Raw genomic sequence first — 22,428 nt, forward strand, 5'->3', positions numbered from 1 at the left:
GAACAAGGCTTTAACACAACCTTGATTTTAAGCATACTGCTAACTACCTCCATGGTGGCAAGGGCACAGCCATGCCCTAAAACAAGACTAGATCCCAAATCTTCTATCTCGGTCACCCTGCGCATGCTCTCTGACACAATTATACCGTCAAACCTCCACAGAGAGAATAGGAGCAAACCTGGGAAGCGGGATTTTCTCTTCTCATAGCATAGCGCCTCGGAGAAAGCAAAGCAGAATTCATACAGCCCTGTCATAGACATAGAATCTCCTTTCCCACAGGGTTCCCTGCAGTATGTCTGTCACACAAAGAGAACTGGCCACCGATGAGGTAGCACACAGGTAGGCCTCACGACTCCCACAGGACAAGCTAGTGAACTTTCTGTCCCCGGATGAAGCTAAATGTGGAAAGTGAGACTGCCTTTTCTTGGAGATAGATGTGAACCATATGTATACAGAGCTTAGCGTACAAGGGGCACTCAAGTGCTTGGCGGTATTCAGTCAGCTTACGTCCAGGGGCTCAAGTTCTGAACTCATTCCCCACCGTGTCAGATGAGCCTGCCTGAAGCTTTTTCTGTTGCCAACACAATGGCGTGGGGAACTGTCAAAGGAAGTGGGGGTTGTTCGTGAACAAAACAAACCATGAAGGAGAGACAGGAGCTCGCTTCTCCGGCTAGCATCCCTATAGGAGAGGCAATAGGACTGTCTTGTAGAAGCTTCTCTTAAAAGCTTGCCAAAGGCTGGTGTGGGCTGCGCTTAGAGGTGCATCAATCAAAGAAATGCTCAAAGCTGGAAGCTGGGTGTGGCAAGGGATGGTGGCATCCCAGACTCAGGAAACCGAGGCAGGAAGAGGACTACAGACAGAAACGCAGTAAAGAAATGAAAAAGAGATAAAGCAGTGTTGCCTGAGCACACCGTGAGGCAGAGGTTAAACAGTCCTCAATCAGTATACAGGCAAAGGACTACCGTCACCTTCACCTGATGTTCCAGAGGATTCCAGAAACACCTTCCTGCACACTGTAGAGAGCAGGGCTCCCAGGTTGCATGCAGCAGCATGGCATTTTGGGGATTGATGGACCAGTGTGTGAAGATGGAGTCTGGGGAGAAGAGGGTGTGATGTAGTTCAGGGCAGATGTTTAAAACCAGTGAGCATGTGGGGTGGCCCGGTGGGTGGAGACATTGCCACCAAGCCCGAGTACCTGAGTTTGATCCTCAGAACTCATACGGTGGAAAGAGAAAATTGGCTCACAGGTTGTTCTCTGGCCTTGGCGTGTATGGTGTGGTTTGTGCCCCCTCCAACCGTATGTGCCCCCTCTCTCTCTCTCTCTCTCTCTCTCTCTCTCTCTCACACACACACACACACACACACACACACACACACACACACACAGTGAAAGGTAAAGAGAGAAAGAAAGAGTACAAAGCAGACCTGAACCTCTCTCTGGTTTCCCACTCTACGCCGCCATGTTGTAGTACCCTCCCCCCCCAGCCGCTACCACCACCAGGCCTTTGTTATCCTGCTCCATTCCTGCTAACAGCTCACTTCCTCCTGCTGCTGCTGGTTTTACTCCTTCCAGCTTTGAGTACTCCATGCCTTCCCTTCCTCACTCCTGTCGCCCCTAGTCACTGTGCAAACATTTCTTCCCCAGGGAAGTGTTTCCCAGTCTTCCCAGCTGCCTCTGCTCGCCACTGCTCAGAGCGCCGTGTGCTGCTGGTGGTCATTTCCACAGCTGCAGTTAATGTAGCATGGCATGCACTGTTGGTAGGAGCTCTTTGAGGACAGGCATTTCCTAGCTTGTTCACAGCCTCTTCCTCAGCTCCTCCCGCCATGTTCGGCACTTAGGAAATGTCTATCAAGATGGTGAAGAAATGAAAGGGAGCGGATCCAGTACTGAGTAGACCCTGGATGCGGTCATTTTCCACACCAGGATTTGCCGTTTCGGTGATCTTGATTTGAAGGACAGAAGTATGGGCTTTATCACGACACATTGCTTCCTTTGTGCCGTCAGATCCCAGATCCTGTTGACTGTTATTAGGAAATGTTATTGGGTGGCTGCTTCTCCTATATCCTGTTCCCCCTACAGGGTCTTCCTGTTTCTACTGTGGACTTCTCCAGCGTGCCTCAAGGACTACTCCCTGTGTGTCTAAAGCTGTGTTTCCCTAATCTACCTGGGCTCCAAACCATGCCCACGTGGAGCTCAGAGAAATCGCACTCCAGAGATCCCATCAAGGGTTCTGGGATGCAATCTGGGAAATCTGCATTTTGCAAAGCCCTTGGGTAAACTTGTTCTCACTGGTGAATACCACAGCTCCCATATACTGCTCTGCCATGACCTTTGGCCCTACTCATACACCCTTCCAGGGTTTCCTGTTGCCTGCCCTAGGTAACTGAGGGCTATTCAAAGGACTTTCCCACCTTTCAACCAAGTGGAGCGCTGTGGTCTGAACCTGTCACTCAGGGTAGACGCCGACAAGCTACAAAGTTCTCTTGCTTTTAATTCTTAACTCACTAAGCAGGGCATGGTGGCACATACCTTTAATCCCTGCAGAGGCGAGTGGGTCTTTGTGAGTTGGAGCCAGCCTGATCTACATAGATCTCTAGGCCAACCAGAGCTACATAGTGAGATCCTATCTCAAAAAAACTAAAAGTAAATGCATAAATAGCCATGCAGGCTTTTTTTTAATCATAGCCCAGAATCTATCTAATTCCTTCTAACCCTGCCCTGCATTTTTTTTTTCAACTTTGAGAGGCATTTGACATCTCCCCAGTGGTGTTCACTTCAGCCTGGCCTTGTGGATGCTAAGCATTTATGGAAAACTTTTGGTCAAAGTGCCAGGGGTCATCATGTATACTGTCACTTCACGACAGTGTATGGGCTGGGGAGGGGAATGCCCTGGGAAAGAAGCAGCCATGTGATAGGAGAATCATCAGACTGAGAACTGGTGCTGGAGTTCCTTTTCAGATACCGGTTCATCCTTGAGTTTCTCTTCTGGGGCTCGTCCCAGCCATGGCAGTAGCCCTAGGAAGTGGCCAGCACAGCCATTACAGCCATTCTCCTTCCATAGGTGAAGAGCCAGAAGTTCAGCACCTTCCTGAAAGAGACCAGGCCAGCATCGCCTGCCTGTGGGGTCTTCTGACACATCCCCATCTTAGTTCCCCTAAGACTTTCAGTTACCAGTCCTTCTCAGGAGGCTGGGCTTTTAGGAGATTCTAGTTCTCGCTGGCACGTGTCTTCCATTTCCAGGCGAATCCTGGAAACGTGTAGGAGTGTTTTCTGCATTATGTCTTCGGGGTCCAACCGATGCCAAATGCTGAGTGTTTATAGTCACACCCAACTCATGTTGACACTCACCATGACCCCAGTCCATGTAGTCATTTGTACTTCTTTTGAGGACTGTGGTTCACTAGCTAATTTATTAACTGTACTATTGGTTCTTTTGCTGTTTAATTTTAGGATTCTGAATAGTTTCTCTGGTATTAACCCCAGCCAGATGTGCAGCTGGCACAGTGGTCTCTGGGCTCTGTTGAATATTTGCTTTGCAGTATGAACACTTTTCTTCTCATACTGTCCCATTTGTCTTTAACATTGTTTTGTTGTTGTTGTTGTTTTGTATGAATGTTGGGGGCAGGGTAGTGCTCACTAGGTAAAGACCACAAGGTAGGGATGGGACAGGTACTGAGGGAAGAATCTCTGAACCATCCTGTGGGACACCCTCCATCAGTGAAGGGGTACAGACAGGCAGCCCTGTGAGTTGAGGTGGTAAGTCTTCCCCCTCCCAACCATCCCACTATAGCTGGTGTTTAGCATTAAAGAGGCCTTAGGAGGCTGATCCAGGAGGGCCCCAGGCTGGCTTAGCCTTCCATGTAAAATTCCATTCCGGAATGCCAGTGACGCCGGTCATGGGGGATAGAGGGGCAGCGCTGACCAGGCATGGTCCTTCTCCCTGGCACAGCTGTCAGGCCATGGTGGGGGCAGAATGTGGCACCACATTGCGGTCATTCCAGCTGGGGGAATTCACCAGTAGTCTGCTGCCCAGGAGGCAGGCCAGGGGGCTTTTTATAGCCCGCTAAGAACCTGGAGGAAAACTGATCTGTGAGAGAGCAGCGGAGCACTTGTCTTGTCCCAGCACCTCCTCTCATTCGCGTAGTTCCCAGAGGCCCACAGTCCTTGTTAGGCAGGAGAGGCGGCTCAGTGAGCATTGTGAGTTAAGGAAGCTGGTGCACTATTGGAGATGGAAGACGGGGACACAGCCGCTGGCTCTTTGGGTCACCTTCTTGGGCTTCAGATTCTTCACCTGACAGATTACTGCGCACTGACTAGCAGAGTACAGTGGTCAGCAGACTCAACCCACGGTCCCAATAACAGGTTTATTAGTGCTGTTGGCAAAGGACTGTGCCCAGTCCTTATGTGTGTGTTGTTGATGAGCTGGTACAAGACCACGGCTGAGTACTTAAAACAGACCCTATGCATCCTGCAAAGCCTAAAACACATGAACCATCTAGGCCAGCGGTTCTCAACCTGTAGGTCACGATCCCTTAGGGGGTCTAATGACCCTTTTGCAGGGGTCGCTTATCAGATATCCTACGTATCAGATATTTACATTACAATTCATAACAGTAGCAAAATTACAGTTATAAAGTAACAACAAAAATAATTTTCTGGTTGGGATCACTACAGCATGAGAACTATATTAAAGGATCTCAGCGTTAGGAAGGTTGAGAAGCACTGGTCTAGGCCTTCCCAGAGGTGTTTGCCCACTCTTGGTAGGGTGTAGAGAGAGTGCGGAGCCTGCTGGGAACACTGAGAAATGAAGCACAGGCTGTAAACAGTGCAAGAAATGGGAACGGCCATTTCCCTCTGCTTTCCAGATTATGTTTAGCCTCAGAATTATTTTTCAAACAAAATGTTAAGCGATAGAGAGTTACACTGGGTGAAGTGGGAGTACTGAGCACAGAAACCTCCCTCTGTCTTACTCCCAACACAGCACACACACACACACACACACACACACACACACACACACCAGTGGAAGCCAAGCAAACCCCATGGGTTTTGCCAAAAGAACACATGGAAACCATGTGCCCTCCCTCGGTTTTACAGTGGGGACCTGAGGTTCAAGGGCAGGAGCTTTCCTAAGGTCTGTGACAGAGCCCCCAGGTGGCATTACACAGACCCATCTCTTCTGGGGACAGGCCTGTCCCTTAGCTGTGCAGAGCCTGCCATTGGTGTCCACGGTGCAAGGCAGCCAGGGCCAGCCCCGCTAATTTAGAGTCCCCAGGGGTCAGATCTGAGGCTCTGCTGCACACTTTGTGGGAATCTGCCTGTGCATTACATCACCGCGGCCGAGTCAGGTTTGGAACCTATTTTCTGAGGGACCCAGAACCAAAAGAAAAAAATTACAATTTTTTTTTTATTATTTCATTGGTACAAAGAGTTTTTCTTTAAAAACCTCAAAGTGTATGTTACAATTGACATGTTAATTTATTCATTTTTTTCCCTTTTCTGAAAAAGCTGTTATTCAGTAGATAAAAAACATCTTCAAATCGGTGGCATCTTAGGAGGGAGAAATTATGATAATTTATACAAAAGCTTTCTTTTGAAGATGGAATCAGATTCATTCATTTGTAGAATAAATATTTACCCTTCCTGCCCATTCTTGGTAGAGGGTGTGCTAAGGGCAGATCCTGCTGATATGAATCCAAGGAAGACTTTTTTTTTTTAGCTACACTTGAACCAAGAAAACCAATCTCCTGGGACCGTGCCAGGAAACCAGAGAGACTAATGGCTTTTCCTTGCCTCTAGCTAGCAACCAGGTGTGGCTCTGAAGGGCTATAGGGAGCAAGCTCAAAAGTGAGACCTGAAATCATATCTGGTTGGTGCCCATCAAAGAGAAAGTGTAAAGGACCAGAGGGACAGTGTCAAGGGACACTTTGTAGCCAAGACCCTCAGAAACACCGCAGATGGTATTTCAGGTGGGGGAAGAGGTAGAGAGGAGAGAGAGAGAGAGAGAGAGAGAGAGAGAGAGAGAGAGAGACCCAGAAGGTGCTGAGGAGCAGGCAAAACCACATGCCTGCAGCCCAGAACATCAGCAAGAAGCAAGCAGGGCCTTGAGGGCCTCCACAGAGCCCCCCCCCCACACACACACACAGTCTCTGGTCTCCAACAGGGTGTGCCCTATTCTCAGAGGCTCTGCTGCTTGTGATGTGCCTAATTATAGACACAGATAAGACCAGAGTCAAGGGCCTTGGCTGCCTGCTAGTGTCTAGTTACCCCTTTCCGATCCTGTCTGTACCTGTTTTCATTTAATCCTCTGTTTCTTCCATGGAAGCCATCAGGAGGCTCCAGGCAGGCATGGGAAGGTGCTCTGTGCACAGAAAGCATTGCAGTTCAGTTCTTCAAAGTGAGGCTTGGAATGCAAGTTTGTGTCTGATTTTCTTCCATAATAAGCAAGAGAGGAACTGGAGTTCTCCCTGGCACCCTCAAGGCTCTTGCTCGTGTACACCCTTTATTGGCACTGGAGGGAGACAGCAGGATTGGAGATGCTCTGGGAACTGGGTGAGAGGCCATCTTGTTATAATCTGGCCAATAATCTGGCTACATTCTGCCTGTATCCTGAGAACTGGAGTCAGGCTAAATTCCAAAGTAAAGGTTAATTTATTTGTTGAAGGAAATATCAAGACGGGAGCATTCAGGCTGTAGTGTGGTTACTCTTAACTGCTCTTCTTCAGGTCCATAAAGAGAGAAAACGAAAATAGAGCAGAGGCATCAAAGAACTGTGCAGTTGGGCAAGAAAAATAATTGAGTTTAGGATTGTAGACCATGCTGAGGAGCTGCTGAATAGTTAGAGGTTCTAATTACCATTCTCCTTCCCCAACTCCTCCCAGATCCTTCCCACTTCCCTACCCACCCAAGTCTACACCCTTTCTCTCTTACTAGAATACAAAACAGGCATCAATGTAATAATAATAAATAAAAACAGAGAAAAAGAGTAAAAGAAAAATCACAAGAAACCCCCATGCAGGTGGTGAGTTAACATACATATTTTCACATACAGAAACAAAATTGGAAACCATAATATATAAGCAAACGATCTTAAGGTAAAAATAAAATGATAAATAACAAATAAACACCTAGACAAAACATTATGAGATTTAAAGAAAAAAAAACCCTCCAAAAATACCATTGAGTTTGTTTTGTATTAACAATTGGGCCTGCTCTTAAGTGTGGTTTGTATATCTAGTGAGACTCCATTAGAGAAAATTAATTTTTCTTTTGAGAGCAGTTACCAACGTGGGGCAGCTTCTGGGTTAGGGATGGGGGTTGTGCTACTTAACCTCTCTCTCTGGGACCCCATCTGGCTTAGACCTGTGTTGTTCTGTGCACGCTGCCACATCTGGGAGTTCATATGTGCAGCAATCCTGTTGTGTCTTGAAAACCTTGTTTCCCAGGTGTCGTCTGTCCGCACTGACCCTACAATCTTTCTGTTTCCTCTGCCTCCTCTTCCTCAGGGTTTCCTGAGTCCTAAGGGGAGGGATCTGGTGGAGACAGCTCATTAGAGTATTCCAAGGTCTCTCACTCTCTGACACTGCCCAGTTGTGGGTCTCTGTATTCGTGCCCATCTACCGCAGGAGGAATCTTCTTGAGATGGGGTATCTTGTTGGCCCAGGACTTGCCAAGTATTAGGGTGGTGGCCAGTGAACCCCAGGAACCCGCCTGTCTCTGCTTCCCCAGAGTTGGAGTTACAAGCTTTTGTTTGAGCTCCTTTTTAATATCTGAGACACCTCCCAGTGTTGTTTGCTTATGATGTGTCCTTTTACCAACCTATGCCCCATCTGTCACTGCCTAGAAGCTATGTGACCTCAAGTAAGGTATTTAACATTTGTGTGTTCTTTTCCTCATCTGTAAAATGGAAATGATCATACTGGTACTATGTGGATCCAGAGCACTGCACGCAAACCAGATCACCCCTCATTACTGCCTAAAGCCTCCCCGCTTTCCTGTTGGGTCCTGTTCATCCTCTAAAAACCAACATTTCATAGAATTTGATCCCTGGAAACCATGATGGAAGGAGAGAACTGACACCTGAAAGTTGTCCTCTGACCTCAGCTCGTGTGTCATGTATGTCTATGTCCATACTCTCACACACCCATCATAAACACACATACATGCACACACATGTGTACATGCACCCATGAACGCATACACACACATGCACACGCTCACACACCCATCATATATACATATATACACATGCATTCATACATGCACACACACATGCATCATGCACACACATGTACTCATGCACGCACACACACATGCGTACACTAACATAACCATCATATCTACATACACACATGCACTCATACATGTGCACACACTCACACATGCACTCATGCATGCATACACACACATGCACACACACACATGTGCTCATACATGCACACACTCACACACGCATCATACACACACACATGCACTCATGCACGCATACACACACATTCACTCATATACCATCATACACAGACTTGCAAAACACACACACATGCACGCATACATGCACACCCATCATGCATATACACACGTACTTATATTGGATGGCCCAGGGTGGTGACTTTGATCTAGAAACTCTTTTGCCTTAGTCTCCCTACTTCTGGGATCCTGGACCTGTGCCACCACGCCATCCTGTGAGAGTTGTTTTAAAGGCATGTATTGCCTTCCTGGACAGGTCAGGCCACTCTGCTCACAGTTGCAGAACAGAGTTATCCCATGTCCTTCTCCACTAAGTGTGAGCCCATGAGGACAGCATCCGTGCTTCACTTAGTGTGTGTCCCATTGGTACCGCAGTTGCACCTGGAGAGGGGCCAGCAGATCCTTTTAGAACATTCTACAAGGATGGACAGACTCCTGGGCTGGTGGGGAGCCTTGAGCTGAGTGCTCCTTAGGTAGAGGAGCAGTGCTGAGACCACAACATTAGGTTCACTGTATAGAAGAAATTCCAGCACAATGAATTGTGGATACACTGTGAACTGCGGTGAGAAGCACCCACAATCAAATGGGTTTTCTTTCCTTTCCCCACCCATCGAGGCAGCTGACATTCCTCAGCCAGCATCTGTTTGCCCACTGTAGGACAGCGATCACTCAGAAGGGAACATAGGTAGGAACAGTGACCAGACTGGGGCAGGCACCCATGAAGCAGCTGGAAAACCTTGTTCCTATTGATAATGGTGCTGAGTTAGTGATCACAGCTGGTAAGACAGATAGTCCAGGTAGGCTGTGATGCTCAGGGTGAGCACAGAAGGACCCTTTTGACTGTTTGCCAGATTGGGGATCTGTTTCCCTGCTTCTCTTTCCCTTGCTAGCAGAAACCTTCTGATGTGTCTTGGGTTGTTATGAAGTTGGCCCTGGGCCAGGGAAGTCCCAAGACTTCCCTCTAGGAGACCTCAGGGGAGGGTACAAAAAGAAAAAAGAAAGAAAAAAAACAGGCCATGGAATTATATGCCTGCGTGTCCAATGATCACAGGCACTTAGAACCTCACTTAACCATTAGACTTGGAGTTCTGCCCCTTTCTCTGCTCCTGAAATGGGAGTTTTCTAGGCTCTACTCTTCGCAGCAAGGGGACTTTATTTTAGGCACCTGCTCCATCTGAAGTGTTTACCCAGTCCTAATTAAGCCACTTCTGACCAATCGCTCTTCTTCCTCTCCTACATGAGCTCCTTCTGGCTTTTTAACAACTGACAAACATTACATCACACCCCAACCCCTTCCAGCCCTCCAGGGCTCAGAACACCATCTTTCTTTTGGGACACAGAATTAAGAGTTGTTGTTTCCCTTTGGGATCTCATGAGTCGGGCTTCTGCTGGCCTCATCTCTCTCCACATTTTGTCTTCCATACACCCGCTAGAATGACCCGTTAAGCTCTGTTTACAGCATCCTAGGGCTTCTCCAGCTCCCAGCTCTTCCATATTCCTCTGGCAAACCAAAAGTCAACAAACCACACAGTTAGGTTTATCACAAAGTAGTAATTCCTCTCCCGGTACTAGTTTTATGAATTACTTTCTTATTACTGGGACCGAATATCTGACGAGAAGACACCTAATTTGGCGTACAATTTGAGGTGGCTTTAGCTCATAATAAGGCTCAGCGTGGTTAGCATGAGGATGCTGTGCAGTGCTCTCCTGGATGCTCACAGAAGTCTTATTATTTCCATTCTGCACATGAGAAAACAGACATGGAGAAGTTAAATACCTTGCCTGAAGCCACAGACAAGGAGGTGGCCACTGGAGCAGCGGTCACGGGCAGACAGCACTGGGAGGTGGTCTCGGATACTAAAGGAAGGTTGAACGAAAGCTGGACAGAAAGCATGACTGTGAAACGGATGGTGACGTCGGTCTGCAGAGAGGAAGTAGAGTGAAAACTCAAGGCCGACTCCCTGGTGATATATCCTCCATAAAGCCTTTATATCGTAAGGTTCTGTAGCTTTCCAAGACATCAGTCTCTGAGCCACAGCACAGAACAAAGCTATGTGTATGACTGCTTCCCACTCGTGCAGCCTGAGTTTGCACACAGTGGCTTCCCACTGGTGCAGCCTGAATTTGCACACAACAGCTTCCCATTGGTGCAGCCTGAGTTTGCACACAGTGGCTTCCCATTGGTGCAGCCTGAATTTGCACACAACAGCTTCCCACTGGTGCAGCCTGGCCTGTGCTCATAGCTACTTGCCAATAGTGCAGCCTAAGGCAGCTGTTGATCATTTTCTGCTTGCTTTCTCGCACTGAGGTTTCTGGCTGTCGACCCTCCACCTCTGCCTGAGCTTCCGCACGGGCCACTACTGAGCCTTGCCTCCTGAATCTTTACGGAGTCTTCCACATGGTGAGAACCATTGTTGGCCACCACATATTTACAGTTCATGCAAAACCTCAGTTCACACAGTGCTTGCGTGCTAAAGCGAGGCGGTAAGACTTTGGTCTCACACAATAGGCAGGCAGTTATGATCACCCACCCTGCTGTCGAGAAAACTGAGGCTCAAACACATGAAGCAGCTTGGCCAAGGCCATGTAGTCAGTGAGGAGGTGGCCGAGATTTGAGCTGCTGGATTCTGGCTCCAGTGCCTGTGTTTTCTCCACTGTACCAAAACACAGCACACCGTGGGCAGCCAGAAAGATCTCACCCTGGCACCTGTGGCCTCCAGCGAATTCTGTAAGCTCACTGGATCTCAGCAAAACTGAATTCCTACCATACAGTGATGCTACAGAGAGGGAGCAAGCACAGGGTAAGGCACAGAGATGCAGAACAGCGTGTACCTGTCAAGAGGGAGGAACACAAGGACAGGCAGCAACCTGCACACATCTCTCTGCAACCTAATAATGATAAAGTAAGGGTTATCTTTAGCATTAGACCCTCTTAATAAAATTTATAGTTAAAACTTTAAAATATGAATTTTCAGACTCTCACCTAGTTACACCAAAACTCTGAACAAAGGAAGCAAATGCCTGAGGAAGGCAGCTCTGAAGATGACGTCAGAGAACACAAAGACCAGGGCGGTCAAGATGCTGGCTTAGTGTGGAGTGATGGTGGATGCTTAGGACAGAGAAAATAACCAATTACAAAAGTGATAATAATAACCGTTACATAAATAACAGCTATATGAGGATGGCTGTGTATGGTCCAGTGATGAGAGTAACTTGTGAGGCCAGAATCAGAATTAATCCCGTTTTCATCTTCCTGAGTCTCCAGTCTCTTCTTATAGAACCTCCCGACAAGAAGTGCTTAGTAACAAAGATGGCCAGAAAAAGATTCCGGTGTAGATACCAGAAGCTTCAGCTGAGTTGGGTCTGAGTGCTAATCACAGTCTGTGCTCTGTGTCTCTGGATAAGTGACTCTGGCCTCTCTGAGTCTCACGGGGTCCATTCCTAGAACAGCAGATCCTACCTTCCTTACGGGGTCAGGAGGAAAAGCTTGGTGACACATTAGGGTGCTTAGTGCCCCCTCCGGAACATCACTGAAGAACGGCGAATACGAGCTGCTGTTTTACAGGCGCCCCTGGCACTGCTGCTGCTCCCCCTAACTTTGGTGAGGGAGACGGTGCAGACTGTCCAAACGGAAGCAGGCTCCCATCTTGAGTGGGAGAAGGAGCGGGTGTCACAGTTTCCCACTTCCTCCTAGAACAGTTTCCGTTGTGAGCTAAACAGGGAGGAATCCACAGACAAAGGAACAATTCTGGGAGAGCCCCATCCCACAGCCAGAAGTTATTTCCTCAGAAGTGGGACGTTATAGGCAAGCCCCCACCTCCTCCCATGTGCAAGGACGGTTTCCCTGGGACCCAGAGCTGGGAACTGGTTCTCCAAGCCAGAGCCCCTCAATAGGGACAGAATTGCTGCTGGGGATGGCAGTGAAGACCCTGGACTTCCCTGAGCCTGTCCCCCAGCCTGACTCCTGAATAGGGCCACCAGATATGCCCACGTGACTGCTTTTCCATGACCTATGACCTTTCTGACTTCCTATCTCCCTATCTTGCTGAAATCACAGCAGGTTAAAGAAATATGCTAGTCTACCATCCTGGTAATAACCCTGCTTTAAAAGTCCAATTCATTTCCCCATCACCCTGCGCCAACACATCTGGGAGTTCCACATCCTCATGCCTAGGAGGAAAATGATGCTCAAAGAGGTTAAATTGCATACCCAAAATCACCCTGAGTAAATGAGGGGAGTTAAAACTCAAACCAGGTCCTCTGAGACCAAGTCCCCAAACCTATACACAGACCCTCCTCTGTCCTTCAGCTTCCTTCCTCCAAAGTCCTCTCCAGCCAGGAAACCATTGCTCTGATTAACATACACAAGCCTTCCAAGGCGACTTCCACACGGCCAAGACTGAACTCCTGAAAGATGCTGAGCACCCAGACCCTAGCTGGGCAGGCGGGGCGTCTCTACTGCTTCTTTTCCAGTCCATTTATACCATGCTCCTTCTATATAACAGGACAACAGGCAATGTTTATTTTGATGGAGAAAAAAAAAAACCTGCTAGTCTAACCAGTGCTGTCACTTCCAGCATTTTGCCCACCGTCTGGCTGTTCCTTGGTCTTCAAAAGAAGCACTTATAAAGCTACAGGAAGAAGCTGGGGCCCCTGTAGCCCCAGTCAGCAAGTTGAAAAAGACCTTGGACAGGGAAGGAGAGTTTAAACCCACAGATCAAAAGGGCAGTTCTCCTAGCCTTTCCTGTGGTGCCGGTGGCCCCAATGGAGCACCTGTGAGAGCACCATTCTGGAAGAAAGACATCACAACCAGCCCCTCCCATTCTGCCATCCTCCCACTTATAAATTCCTCACCTATAAAACAGGGCTAGCCTACCTTGTACAGATGAATGCATGTAAATAACGTGTGAGTCTCTTAAAGCAGGTAATCCCACCCATGTTGGCTGAATACCTACAATATGCTAAATGCTGTTCTCCATATGTTCTCCTGTGTCAAGCCCATTCCTACTGAGGAGCCGTACTTGTGGGTTAATAGTGGTGTATGATCAGCAGAGGGCTATTTGTCTCAGACGTGCATGGCTCAGTTTGCACACAGCAGCTTCCCATTGGTATAGCCTGAGTTTGTACACAACAGCTTCCCACTGGCTAAGAAATGGGGGAACAGGACTTGAACTTGGGGGTATATTACTTACTTGTCTTGTTGCTATGACAGTAGCAGCTTATAGGAGAAGACATTTATTTGGGCTCCTGGTTTGAGGTCACAGACTATCATGAAGGATGTGGTAACAGGGGCATGGGGCAGCTAGCCATGGAGTATCCAACAGAGAGCGGTAGATCCTGGCACCTCTTATTCAGTCCAGGTCTATAGCCTGTAGTATGCTGCCACCCACATTTAGGGGAGATTTTCCCACCTCAGCTAATCCAATCATGTCCAGGGGTTTGCTTCTGTGGTGTCTCTGAATCCCACCAAGTTGAGAGTCGCAGTGAAGCACCACAGACTGTTTGCTCAGTATCTTCAGACTCCCACCATTTCCAGTATATGTGTCAGAATTGACGACGCCCACCACCAAGAGACCGCATCCCGCAGTCATTCGCAGCTATATTCCCATGGGGGATACAAGACAGCACACAGTCTTTGGGAGCTGAGCCAAAGGAGCAATTGGGCTTTGGTTTCCTTTTTTAACTAGAGTTTTTTGTTGTTTGTTTGTTTTTGTGCTTTTCTTCTTCCAAACACCTCTTTACTATGCTAAGTCACTAATGGGATGGATGTGATTGTTTAAATCACATCAGCTAGCTGCTAGACTTTATGAACACAAGAAAAAAGTCTGTGCCTATAAATTAATTCCCTTCACCATTCCTTCGGCATATACTTCATGCTGGGCATGAGTATGCTCCTGTCAACATGGAGGAAACACAAATGAGGGAAACTGACCCCCCCCCAAAAAAAAAGACACACAAGGACGTTGAGGACTGGATCCCAGCACAACATAAAACTCCCAATGTGATGATACTCATAGCACTTCTCAGGAGGATGAGAAGTTCAAGACTGAGGCTACGCTAGGGTACGTGAGACTCTGTTCCCAAAACAAAAAACAGTAAGGGGTTTCCATTTTACTACGCAAGGGCTGGAGAGATGGCTCAGCAGTTAAGAGTGCTTGCTGCTCTTCCAGCGGACCTGAGTTGGGTTCCTAGCACCCACATGGTGGCTCACAACCATCTGTAACATCAGTTCCAGGAAGTCCAGTTATCTCTCTGGCCTCTGCCAGCACCAGGCATATATACATGGTGCACACCCATACATGCAGGCAAAACACTTATATAGAAATAACTAAATAAATCTTTAAAAAAAAAGTTTGACCACAGGATATGCCAGAGGGAGAGCTCTATCAAGATATGATAGCATAAGTTAGGAGAAAGCAGTGTGGCCAAAAGAACAGAGGTCTCTCTGAGGAATCATGGCAGAGTTGAGAGCAGAGGCCTACTTGGCAGTCAGAGGAGGGAAATCTGGAGGCCAGAAACACAGAGAATGTCTGGGCTGAAAGAATGAGGACCAACCAGCATGGGCACCCTGGGCAAGGTCTCCCTGGTCATAGGGAGACTCCTCCCCCATTCTATTAATCATAATTCCAAACTGGTGTGGGATTGTTTGTGATTTACACCTTCACAACTTCTTTGGTCCTTGCTTTGCAGATCTTTAAAATGGGAGAGCTGGGCTAGGTCATCAAAATATCGTTTTCGTTAGTAGAGTTCGTTGAACATCTGCTGTGTGCCTTGTGTTAATAAGTATAACACATTGTCCACACATATCATCTGGTCAATGCTTTGTAATCCAAAGTTCTGGAAGGTGTTAGGAAACAGAAACAACTCTGACCACAGTGTACAATACAGCAGTCGCTTAGTGCGTGTTGGCTATAGACACAGCAGGGCCTTATTGACTCCCCAGAGCCTGTGAAGTTAGGGATCCTCTTGAGCAACAAGACCAGATCTAAACACAAGTGCAAAATACAAGAATCCAAGGACTTCGGGGCTGGAGAGATGGCTCAGCAGTTCAGAGCACTGGCTGCTCTTCCAGAGGACACAGGTTCAATCAATTCCCAGCACCCACATGGCAGTTCACAATTGCCAGTAACTCCAGTTCCAGGGGATCTGACACCTTCTTGCCAATGTACATAAAATAAAATTTAAAAAAAAAAGAATCCAAGGCTCATTTGGGGTTAGACCCAGATCACTAGCCACTGCCCAGACTCTGCCCTGAAGCTACTGATCATCTTCTGTAGGAATGTCTATCCCTTTACTCTTTGGCTCTCTGTTATCCAGAGGGGGCAGTCCAGTGATTTCTTAAATGATAAAGGTTTTCCTTCAGTCTATATGATTCATAGATGCTTGCTGGCATGTTTTGCAGATACTGAAATTTGCATTGCCAGGGCAGAAGCACCTGAGTCCTTGGCAAACGCAAGCCTCTAGACCCCGGTGCCTCTGGACCCTGGTGTGGATCTACCAAGTCACTCTCTGACTGAGAGGACCAGGAGTCTGCATTTCCAACAACCCTGGAGTCTTAGTCTACCTAAAACTCAAGGCTGCTGACCTGGTGGTGGTACAGCTTGTCATCTGCATGACACCCAGAAGCCTTCTCTCTAATGGAATTCTCTGATGGTTTAAATCCCTTAGGAAAATCCCCCACAGCAGGACCATACTTCTGTATCCAGTGTTCTTGAGAACACTGTGAACTCTATTATCCTGGAAGAGCCTGGTGCTGGCTGAATGGTTTTGTGTCCACGGTGTTATATAACATTTTCTCTGGGATGTGGTTCAATGCAGGAAAGCTCGTCTGAGCACTGTTGTTGCTGACAGTCAGGGCTGTGAAGTATTGGTAGGCTGCCTGTGGAGATGGCCATGTAGCAGACACCTCAACCCCTCAGAAAGAATCTCACAGGTGAAGGTGTAACCCAGCACCCTCTGCAAAGAGGGTTTGGAGAGGAAGCCCAGCATTGCCTCTGCCACCTCCCTCCTGCCTTGCTGTAGTTTTTTACTGTTTTTTCCCTCGGGGGTCCACCACCCAGCTCCAAATAAACACACAGAGGCCTATTCTTACTTATAAGAGCCTGGCCTTAGCTTGGCTTATTTCTTGCCAGCTTTTCTTAACTTAAATTATCCTGTCTACATTTGCCTCTGGGCTTTTATCTTTCTCTATTCTATATACCTTTCTTTACTTCATGCTTTATGGCTGGCTGGGTAGCTAGGTAGCTGGGTAGCTGGTCCTTGATGTCCTTCTCTCCTTCATTTCTTGTTCTTTCATCATCTCTTCCCAGAGTCCTCCTCCTATTTATTCTCCCTGCCTTCTAGTCCCGCCTGTTTTTTCTCCTGCCTTTCTATTGGCCATTCAGCTCCTTATTGGACCAATCAGGAGTTTTAGACAGGCAAAGCAACACAGCTTCATAGAGTTAAACAAATGCAACATAAAAGAATGCAACACAGGGCTGGAGAGATGGTTCAGTGGTTAAGAGCATTGCCTGCTCTTCCTAAGGTCTTGAGTTCAATTCCCAGCAATCACATGGTGGCTCACAATGATCTGTAATGAGGTCTGGTACCCTCTTCTGGCCTGAAGGCATACAAGTAGACAGAATACTGTATACATAATAAATAAATAAATATTTTAAAAAAGAATGCAACACATCTTTGCATCGTTAAACAAATGTTCCACAGCATAAACGAATGTAACACAACTTCAACTAATATTCCACAGCACCCTGGCCTCCAAGCTGTTGGGTTAAGCTGAAGTGTGGTAGGAGGTTAAAGCATGGGAGTTTGAGTTTTGAAGAAAAGGCACTTATTTCTCTTCCTTTGAGCTTTGATTTCCTCTTTCCTAGGGCAGTGGAGGTTGTCTTCGTTACTGTTCTATTGCTGAGAAGAGACACCATGACCAAGGCAACTTTTAGGAGGAAGTGTTTAATTGAGAGTTGGCTTCCAGTTTCAGAGGATTGGTACATTATCGTCATGGCAGGGAGCATGGCAGCAGGCAGGCAGGCATGGTGCTGGAGCGGTAGCTGAGAGCTCACACCTAGTATAACAGTTATAGCCAGAAAGAGAGAGGGAGACTGGGCTTTCCAGGGCTTTTGAAACCCAAAGTCCACACCCCCCCCCAATGATACACCTCCTCCAGCAAGGTCATACCTCCCAATCTTTCCCAAACAGTTCCACTGCCTGGGACCAGCATTCAAACATATGAGCCTTTGGGGGCCCTTCTCATTCAAACCACCTGCCCAGCACAAGGTGACTGCTCAGCCTTGAGGACAAGTCTTGTTCATTGACTGCAAGCGGAGTTTTTCTCTCTGGGAGGCAGAAAGCATTGTGTCTGCATGCTCTCCATCATCTTCTCCCTTAGCTCCTCCTTCTCCTCTGTCTAGTTGGATTCTAGTGACCCATGTCTGTTCAGTAATCAGTCCTTCAGGTCTGGGAGGGGGTAGCTCAGTGGTAGGGCACGTTTCCTAACATGTCCAGGTGCCCTGAGTTTAATCCCCAGTGGGGAAACAGGGTACTTAGAAGTCAAGGCTTTGCGTGTGTGATCCTGTCAAAGACCAGAGAGGAAAAAAAAAAAAAAAGACCAGAGAGAAAACAAATTGCCTTGCAGAGCTTGGTACTAAAGCCGCTGTGATAACCTCAGAGAATTCCCTCAGAACCTAGTTGTTCCTATAGAAAGGGCAACCAAGCTGCGTGCAGGGCAATAAATCTAAGTACGGCTTCTGGAGAAGCCAGACTGATCCTGCCGCTGGGCACTTGCCTGGGGAGTAGAAACACCTGGGGATCCCAAAATATTTTCAAGCGGACCACAAGATCAAAGCTACTTTTTCATTGCCTTTTTGTTGTTTGTGGGGATCTCACTGTGATTTCAGGCTGGTCTCTAGCTCCCTGGTCTCAAGCCCTTGCCTTGGGCTCCCCGGTGCTGGAACTTCAGGGGTGCACTGCCAAGCCTGGGTCAAAAGTGTTTCAACATAGCACTAACATGCAGTGTGCCTTCCTCGTGCTCCTTCTGCACAAGTGTGCAGGTACAGTGTCTGGAGGTCTAGGGGCACGTAAAGATGGCAGCTCTGAAGGCTGCTGGGATTCACGTGTGTCTTTGTGGTGGACCAGCCTATTGGTCTAATTGTTATGCAGCACTGATAGGCACAACCCACTGCAAATGGGAGCTTCGTGGGACCTGAAGAATTTCTAAATGAATAGAAGAATTTTGAGATTAAAAGAAAATCAGAATGCCTGGTATAAGGCTGTTCTGCCCAGTACCCCAACCCCTAGGGTGCTGACAGAGCAGGGAAACAAGGCTATATTGTTGTGTTTACACACCATGAGCATATCCCTGTGAGTGGTTAGGTATGGATGGATGTGAATATCAGTGTGTGTGTGTGTGTGTGTGTGTGTGTGTGTGTGTGTAAAGAGACAGACAGACAGACAGACAGAGACAAAGAGAAGAGAGAAAGCCTGCTGGGACAATATCCTCTTTATTTTCTCTAATTCCCAGAGCAGCCAGCTTGACATATATGTCCTGCAAATATTTTGAGATCATCTTAACTGAAATCCATGCATCTCTGAGGTCCAGTGAGGTCCATGATTACTTTGGGAAAGATTGCCTTCCAGGCAGTAAAAGTTTGGCTGCCCCAAAACTTTAAATGGTTCCTGCTCTAAAGACAGGAGCTCCTACCCCATCCAGACCCTTCCCCCTGGGGCATCGGGGACTCGGGCCCTGGGGACAACAAGTCTCCTCTGCAGCCTTGGGAGTCCACAGCTGGGAAGCAGTGAACTCCACTCCATGGAAGCTGTGCAGGTCTTTGGACTCTGCTCAGCCTCAGTGAGCATCCTGGAAAATGGGTCTCCCATCAGATCACTCAGAGCAGCCTGTGGGGGTGAGTTAGAAAGTGCTCCGAAAGTAGCTCCCACAATGCCAGTGGCTGGAATGCTCCTGAGGCAGTCGTCCCATCTGGATTGTCACCCTTGGTTTATTTGCTCCAGCTTTAGGTTAATGCCTACGTGCCACAGAGAGACGGCATCACTGCCTGTCCTCACGGTGCCACTGTGCAAAAGATGTCTCTTTGAAACAAAGGCCAGCATGAAGCACTCTGTGGAGCAGGCTGCAGCTTAGACTCTTAGAAAGTGAGGCGCCTAGGTTAGCCCCCACTTGGGAAGCCTTTTGTACACCCAACATGAGTGGGCTGAATTCAGGGGCAGCAAGAATGCCTGAAGCGTTCTGTAAAAACCCTTCACAGTCCCCTGTGAGGTGTGTTAAGGTTTGCCCTATTAGAGAGGAAGAAACCGAATCCCTGGGAAGTTAGGTAGCCTGTAGAAAGCCCCACAACCCCAAACTGAACCCTAGTCCTCTGGCCCAGGGTCGCTAGAGTGATGACCCTCCTAGGATCCGAGCCTTTGCAGAGTCCCTTCAGTGCCTCCTTGCCCAGTGGATCTGAACTAGAAACTCACGGACCTGAAAGTCCAAGCTCTTCTAAGTGCTTCTTGGTGGCCTCTCTATCTTAGTTCTTTACCTAAAATGTGAGGTGATCCTGACATCTACCTCAAATTGTTGGTAGGTTCAAATAAGACTCTTAAGGCAGTATGGTCCCCTGGCTAAGCAAATGGGGTGAGGAGTCGGTGGAGACTCCTCATAGCTATTTGTATGTAACTTCTTCGCGTCTTCATTTCATTCTTTATATAATGGGGCCAATAATGATCTGAGGGTTAGATGATAGAAGATAAAGGCTTGTTCACACAACGCATAATAGCTGCTCGACACAAGTTACCATGTGTCTGTCATAAAGGAGGGATGTGTTACAGCTGTTATGAAGCTGACCATGGTCCCTAAGGCAAAAGAAGTCCTATATGGGGCAGAGAAATGCCGATGACATAATGGTCTTGGCATGCTCCCGCCTTTAAAGGACTCTCCGCTCTGAGATCTTGTAAGTTGCTGGGGTCTCTGACCTGGGGAACTTGTCAGAAACCCAGAATCTCAGCTCCCACCCCAGACCTCCTGAACCAGAATCTGCATTTTGGCAAGGATCCACGTGATTCCTCTGCACACTTAGGCTTGAGATGCACCCATGTACGGGCAGAAAGAACAGCAGTGCTAGTTCGGGCTATGGAGTAGGAAGGGTTAATGCTTCATTTGGCTCTGGCACAGGAAACAGAAGGTTCTAGAGATTGAAGCCTATGAATGGATGAAGCAGGAAGGCTTCCTTCCTGCCTGTGTTCTGGGCAGCTGGGGACTCCGGCTGAGGTACGTTCGGAGCTCCTGTGCCTGCAAATCAGGCTGAGGCAAAGGAAGGCCATCCTGCTCCTGCCCAGGGTGGCCTGGGCTCAGATGTGTCAACATGGAGGCCCAGTCAGTCTGCAGGCCAAGGCCATCTGAGTAGGAAGGCTGGAGGAAAGCCACCAGGTTTTGAGCAGGACCCTCCCCAGAGTGGTTGGGGACCAGCTGTGAAACAGCCGTGTGGGGACCCTGTCTGTGTCTCTGTGGTAAACAAGGCACTGCCTTCTGGCCCCTGCTGTCCTGACCTCCAGTGGACAGGGACAAGATCTTAACTCAGGGCCTGACTTTCCCTCCCCAGTGCTGGAGCAGCTCATCCCAGAGCTCACCGGACTCCTCAGCCTCCTGGACCATGAGTACCTCAGTGACAGTACCCTGGAGAAGAAGATGGCCGTGGCCTCCATCCTGCAGAACCTGCAGCCCCTCCCAGGTCAGCCCCGAGGAGTCTCACTTAATATAGACCGCAATGGTACCATTCACCGTGGAGCCTGTGTAAGGGATGTCTAAGCCTCCTAGCGCAGCAGGTGCCAGGCTGTGACCCAGGCCCTGCCCCTCCACTGTAGTCTCGGTTGTCCTGTGTGTCCTCCTCCATCCCCAGCCCTCCACAGACTCACACATGCGTGTTCATATATTTACCACACATGATCTATTCACAGCACAACACTCTCACACGTAACACGCTGTATACACCACACATTACACAAGAAAAGCACAAACATATACCATGCATACATGCACACATAAGCATATGCTGTGGCTACACTGTAGAGTATACGTGTGTGTACAACATATAGTTGCACAAAGACATACACTCCTGTATGCTCTCTGACACATGCATCCCCACAGGATAAACAGTTCCCACAAACTTTGTGCTTGCCCCCTCTAAAAGCGTGTATGTGTGCCTTGCTGCCTACCTAGCAGTTTGCCTCAGCCTCTCGGAGATACTTGCAAGTCAGCAGACGGCATACTGTTTCTTCATAACTCACAAACTGTACCCCATCCTTGCAAGACTCCGGGAGCCTGAAGGATGAGGTAACTCTGAGTCATACTCTCCTCAAACAGAAGGTCACCTGTTGCCTCACAAGATCATTGGGGTGGGGGCGGGGAGGCAGGGACAAAGGTTCCTCCTCACTGGAGCCCTTTTTCCCTACCAACCCTGAGCTGGCCTGTAGCAGCCTAGACTTCTGGATACCCTTGTGTGTGGAGACAGAGATCGCAATCACAGTGGCCGTGCAAATGACTAGAAAGAGGTGAGCTAGCCTTCTCTCCTCACTGGTGTGTCCTCCTCCCTCAGCAAAGGAAGTCTCCTTCCTGTATGTGAATACTGCAGACCTGCACTCGGGTCCCAGCTTTGTGGAGTCTCTCTTTGAAGAATTTGGTAAGTTCCCTCTCCTGACCTTAGCCAAGAACACACACACGCACGCATGCACGCACACATACACACTGGGTCCCCCTTGTGCTGCTCTTGACTTTCACCCTGAGCCCGGGTAGCTCTGAATGCCTCCATCTGTAGTTGGAGACCTACCCCAAGCTTGCAGGAGTGAATGTGCAGGCCAAACAGTACAGCACAGAGGTTCCCTTGTAGCCACTGCCACGCATCAGTTGTGGCCCCTGAGCCTGGCTGAGAGGCCCAGCAACTCAGCAGAAAGTAGGAACTATGACCAGGGGAGAGTG

The 22,428-nt window shown here is 48.3% G+C and overlaps 1 protein-coding gene across 3 annotated transcripts in view; it reads left to right on the top strand.

The window, feature by feature from the left end:
• Nucleotides 1-22,428, top strand: part of Afap1l1 (actin filament associated protein 1 like 1) — a 54,437-nt gene that overhangs the window by 3,066 nt on the left and 28,943 nt on the right. For all 3 annotated transcript variants that reach the window (XM_041641405.1, XM_041641406.1, XM_041641407.1), the window contains exons 2-3: nt 21,056-21,184; nt 22,049-22,132. In XM_041641405.1, coding sequence (XP_041497339.1) covers nt 21,056-21,184; nt 22,049-22,132 — 213 coding nt within the window. The remainder of the gene's footprint in view (nt 1-21,055; nt 21,185-22,048; nt 22,133-22,428) is intronic.

Source organism: Microtus oregoni, unplaced genomic scaffold (assembly GCF_018167655.1).
Source record: "Microtus oregoni isolate MIOR12 unplaced genomic scaffold, Mior012 000069F_ref0000032, whole genome shotgun sequence".
Classification (NCBI taxonomy): domain Eukaryota; kingdom Metazoa; phylum Chordata; class Mammalia; order Rodentia; family Cricetidae; genus Microtus; species Microtus oregoni.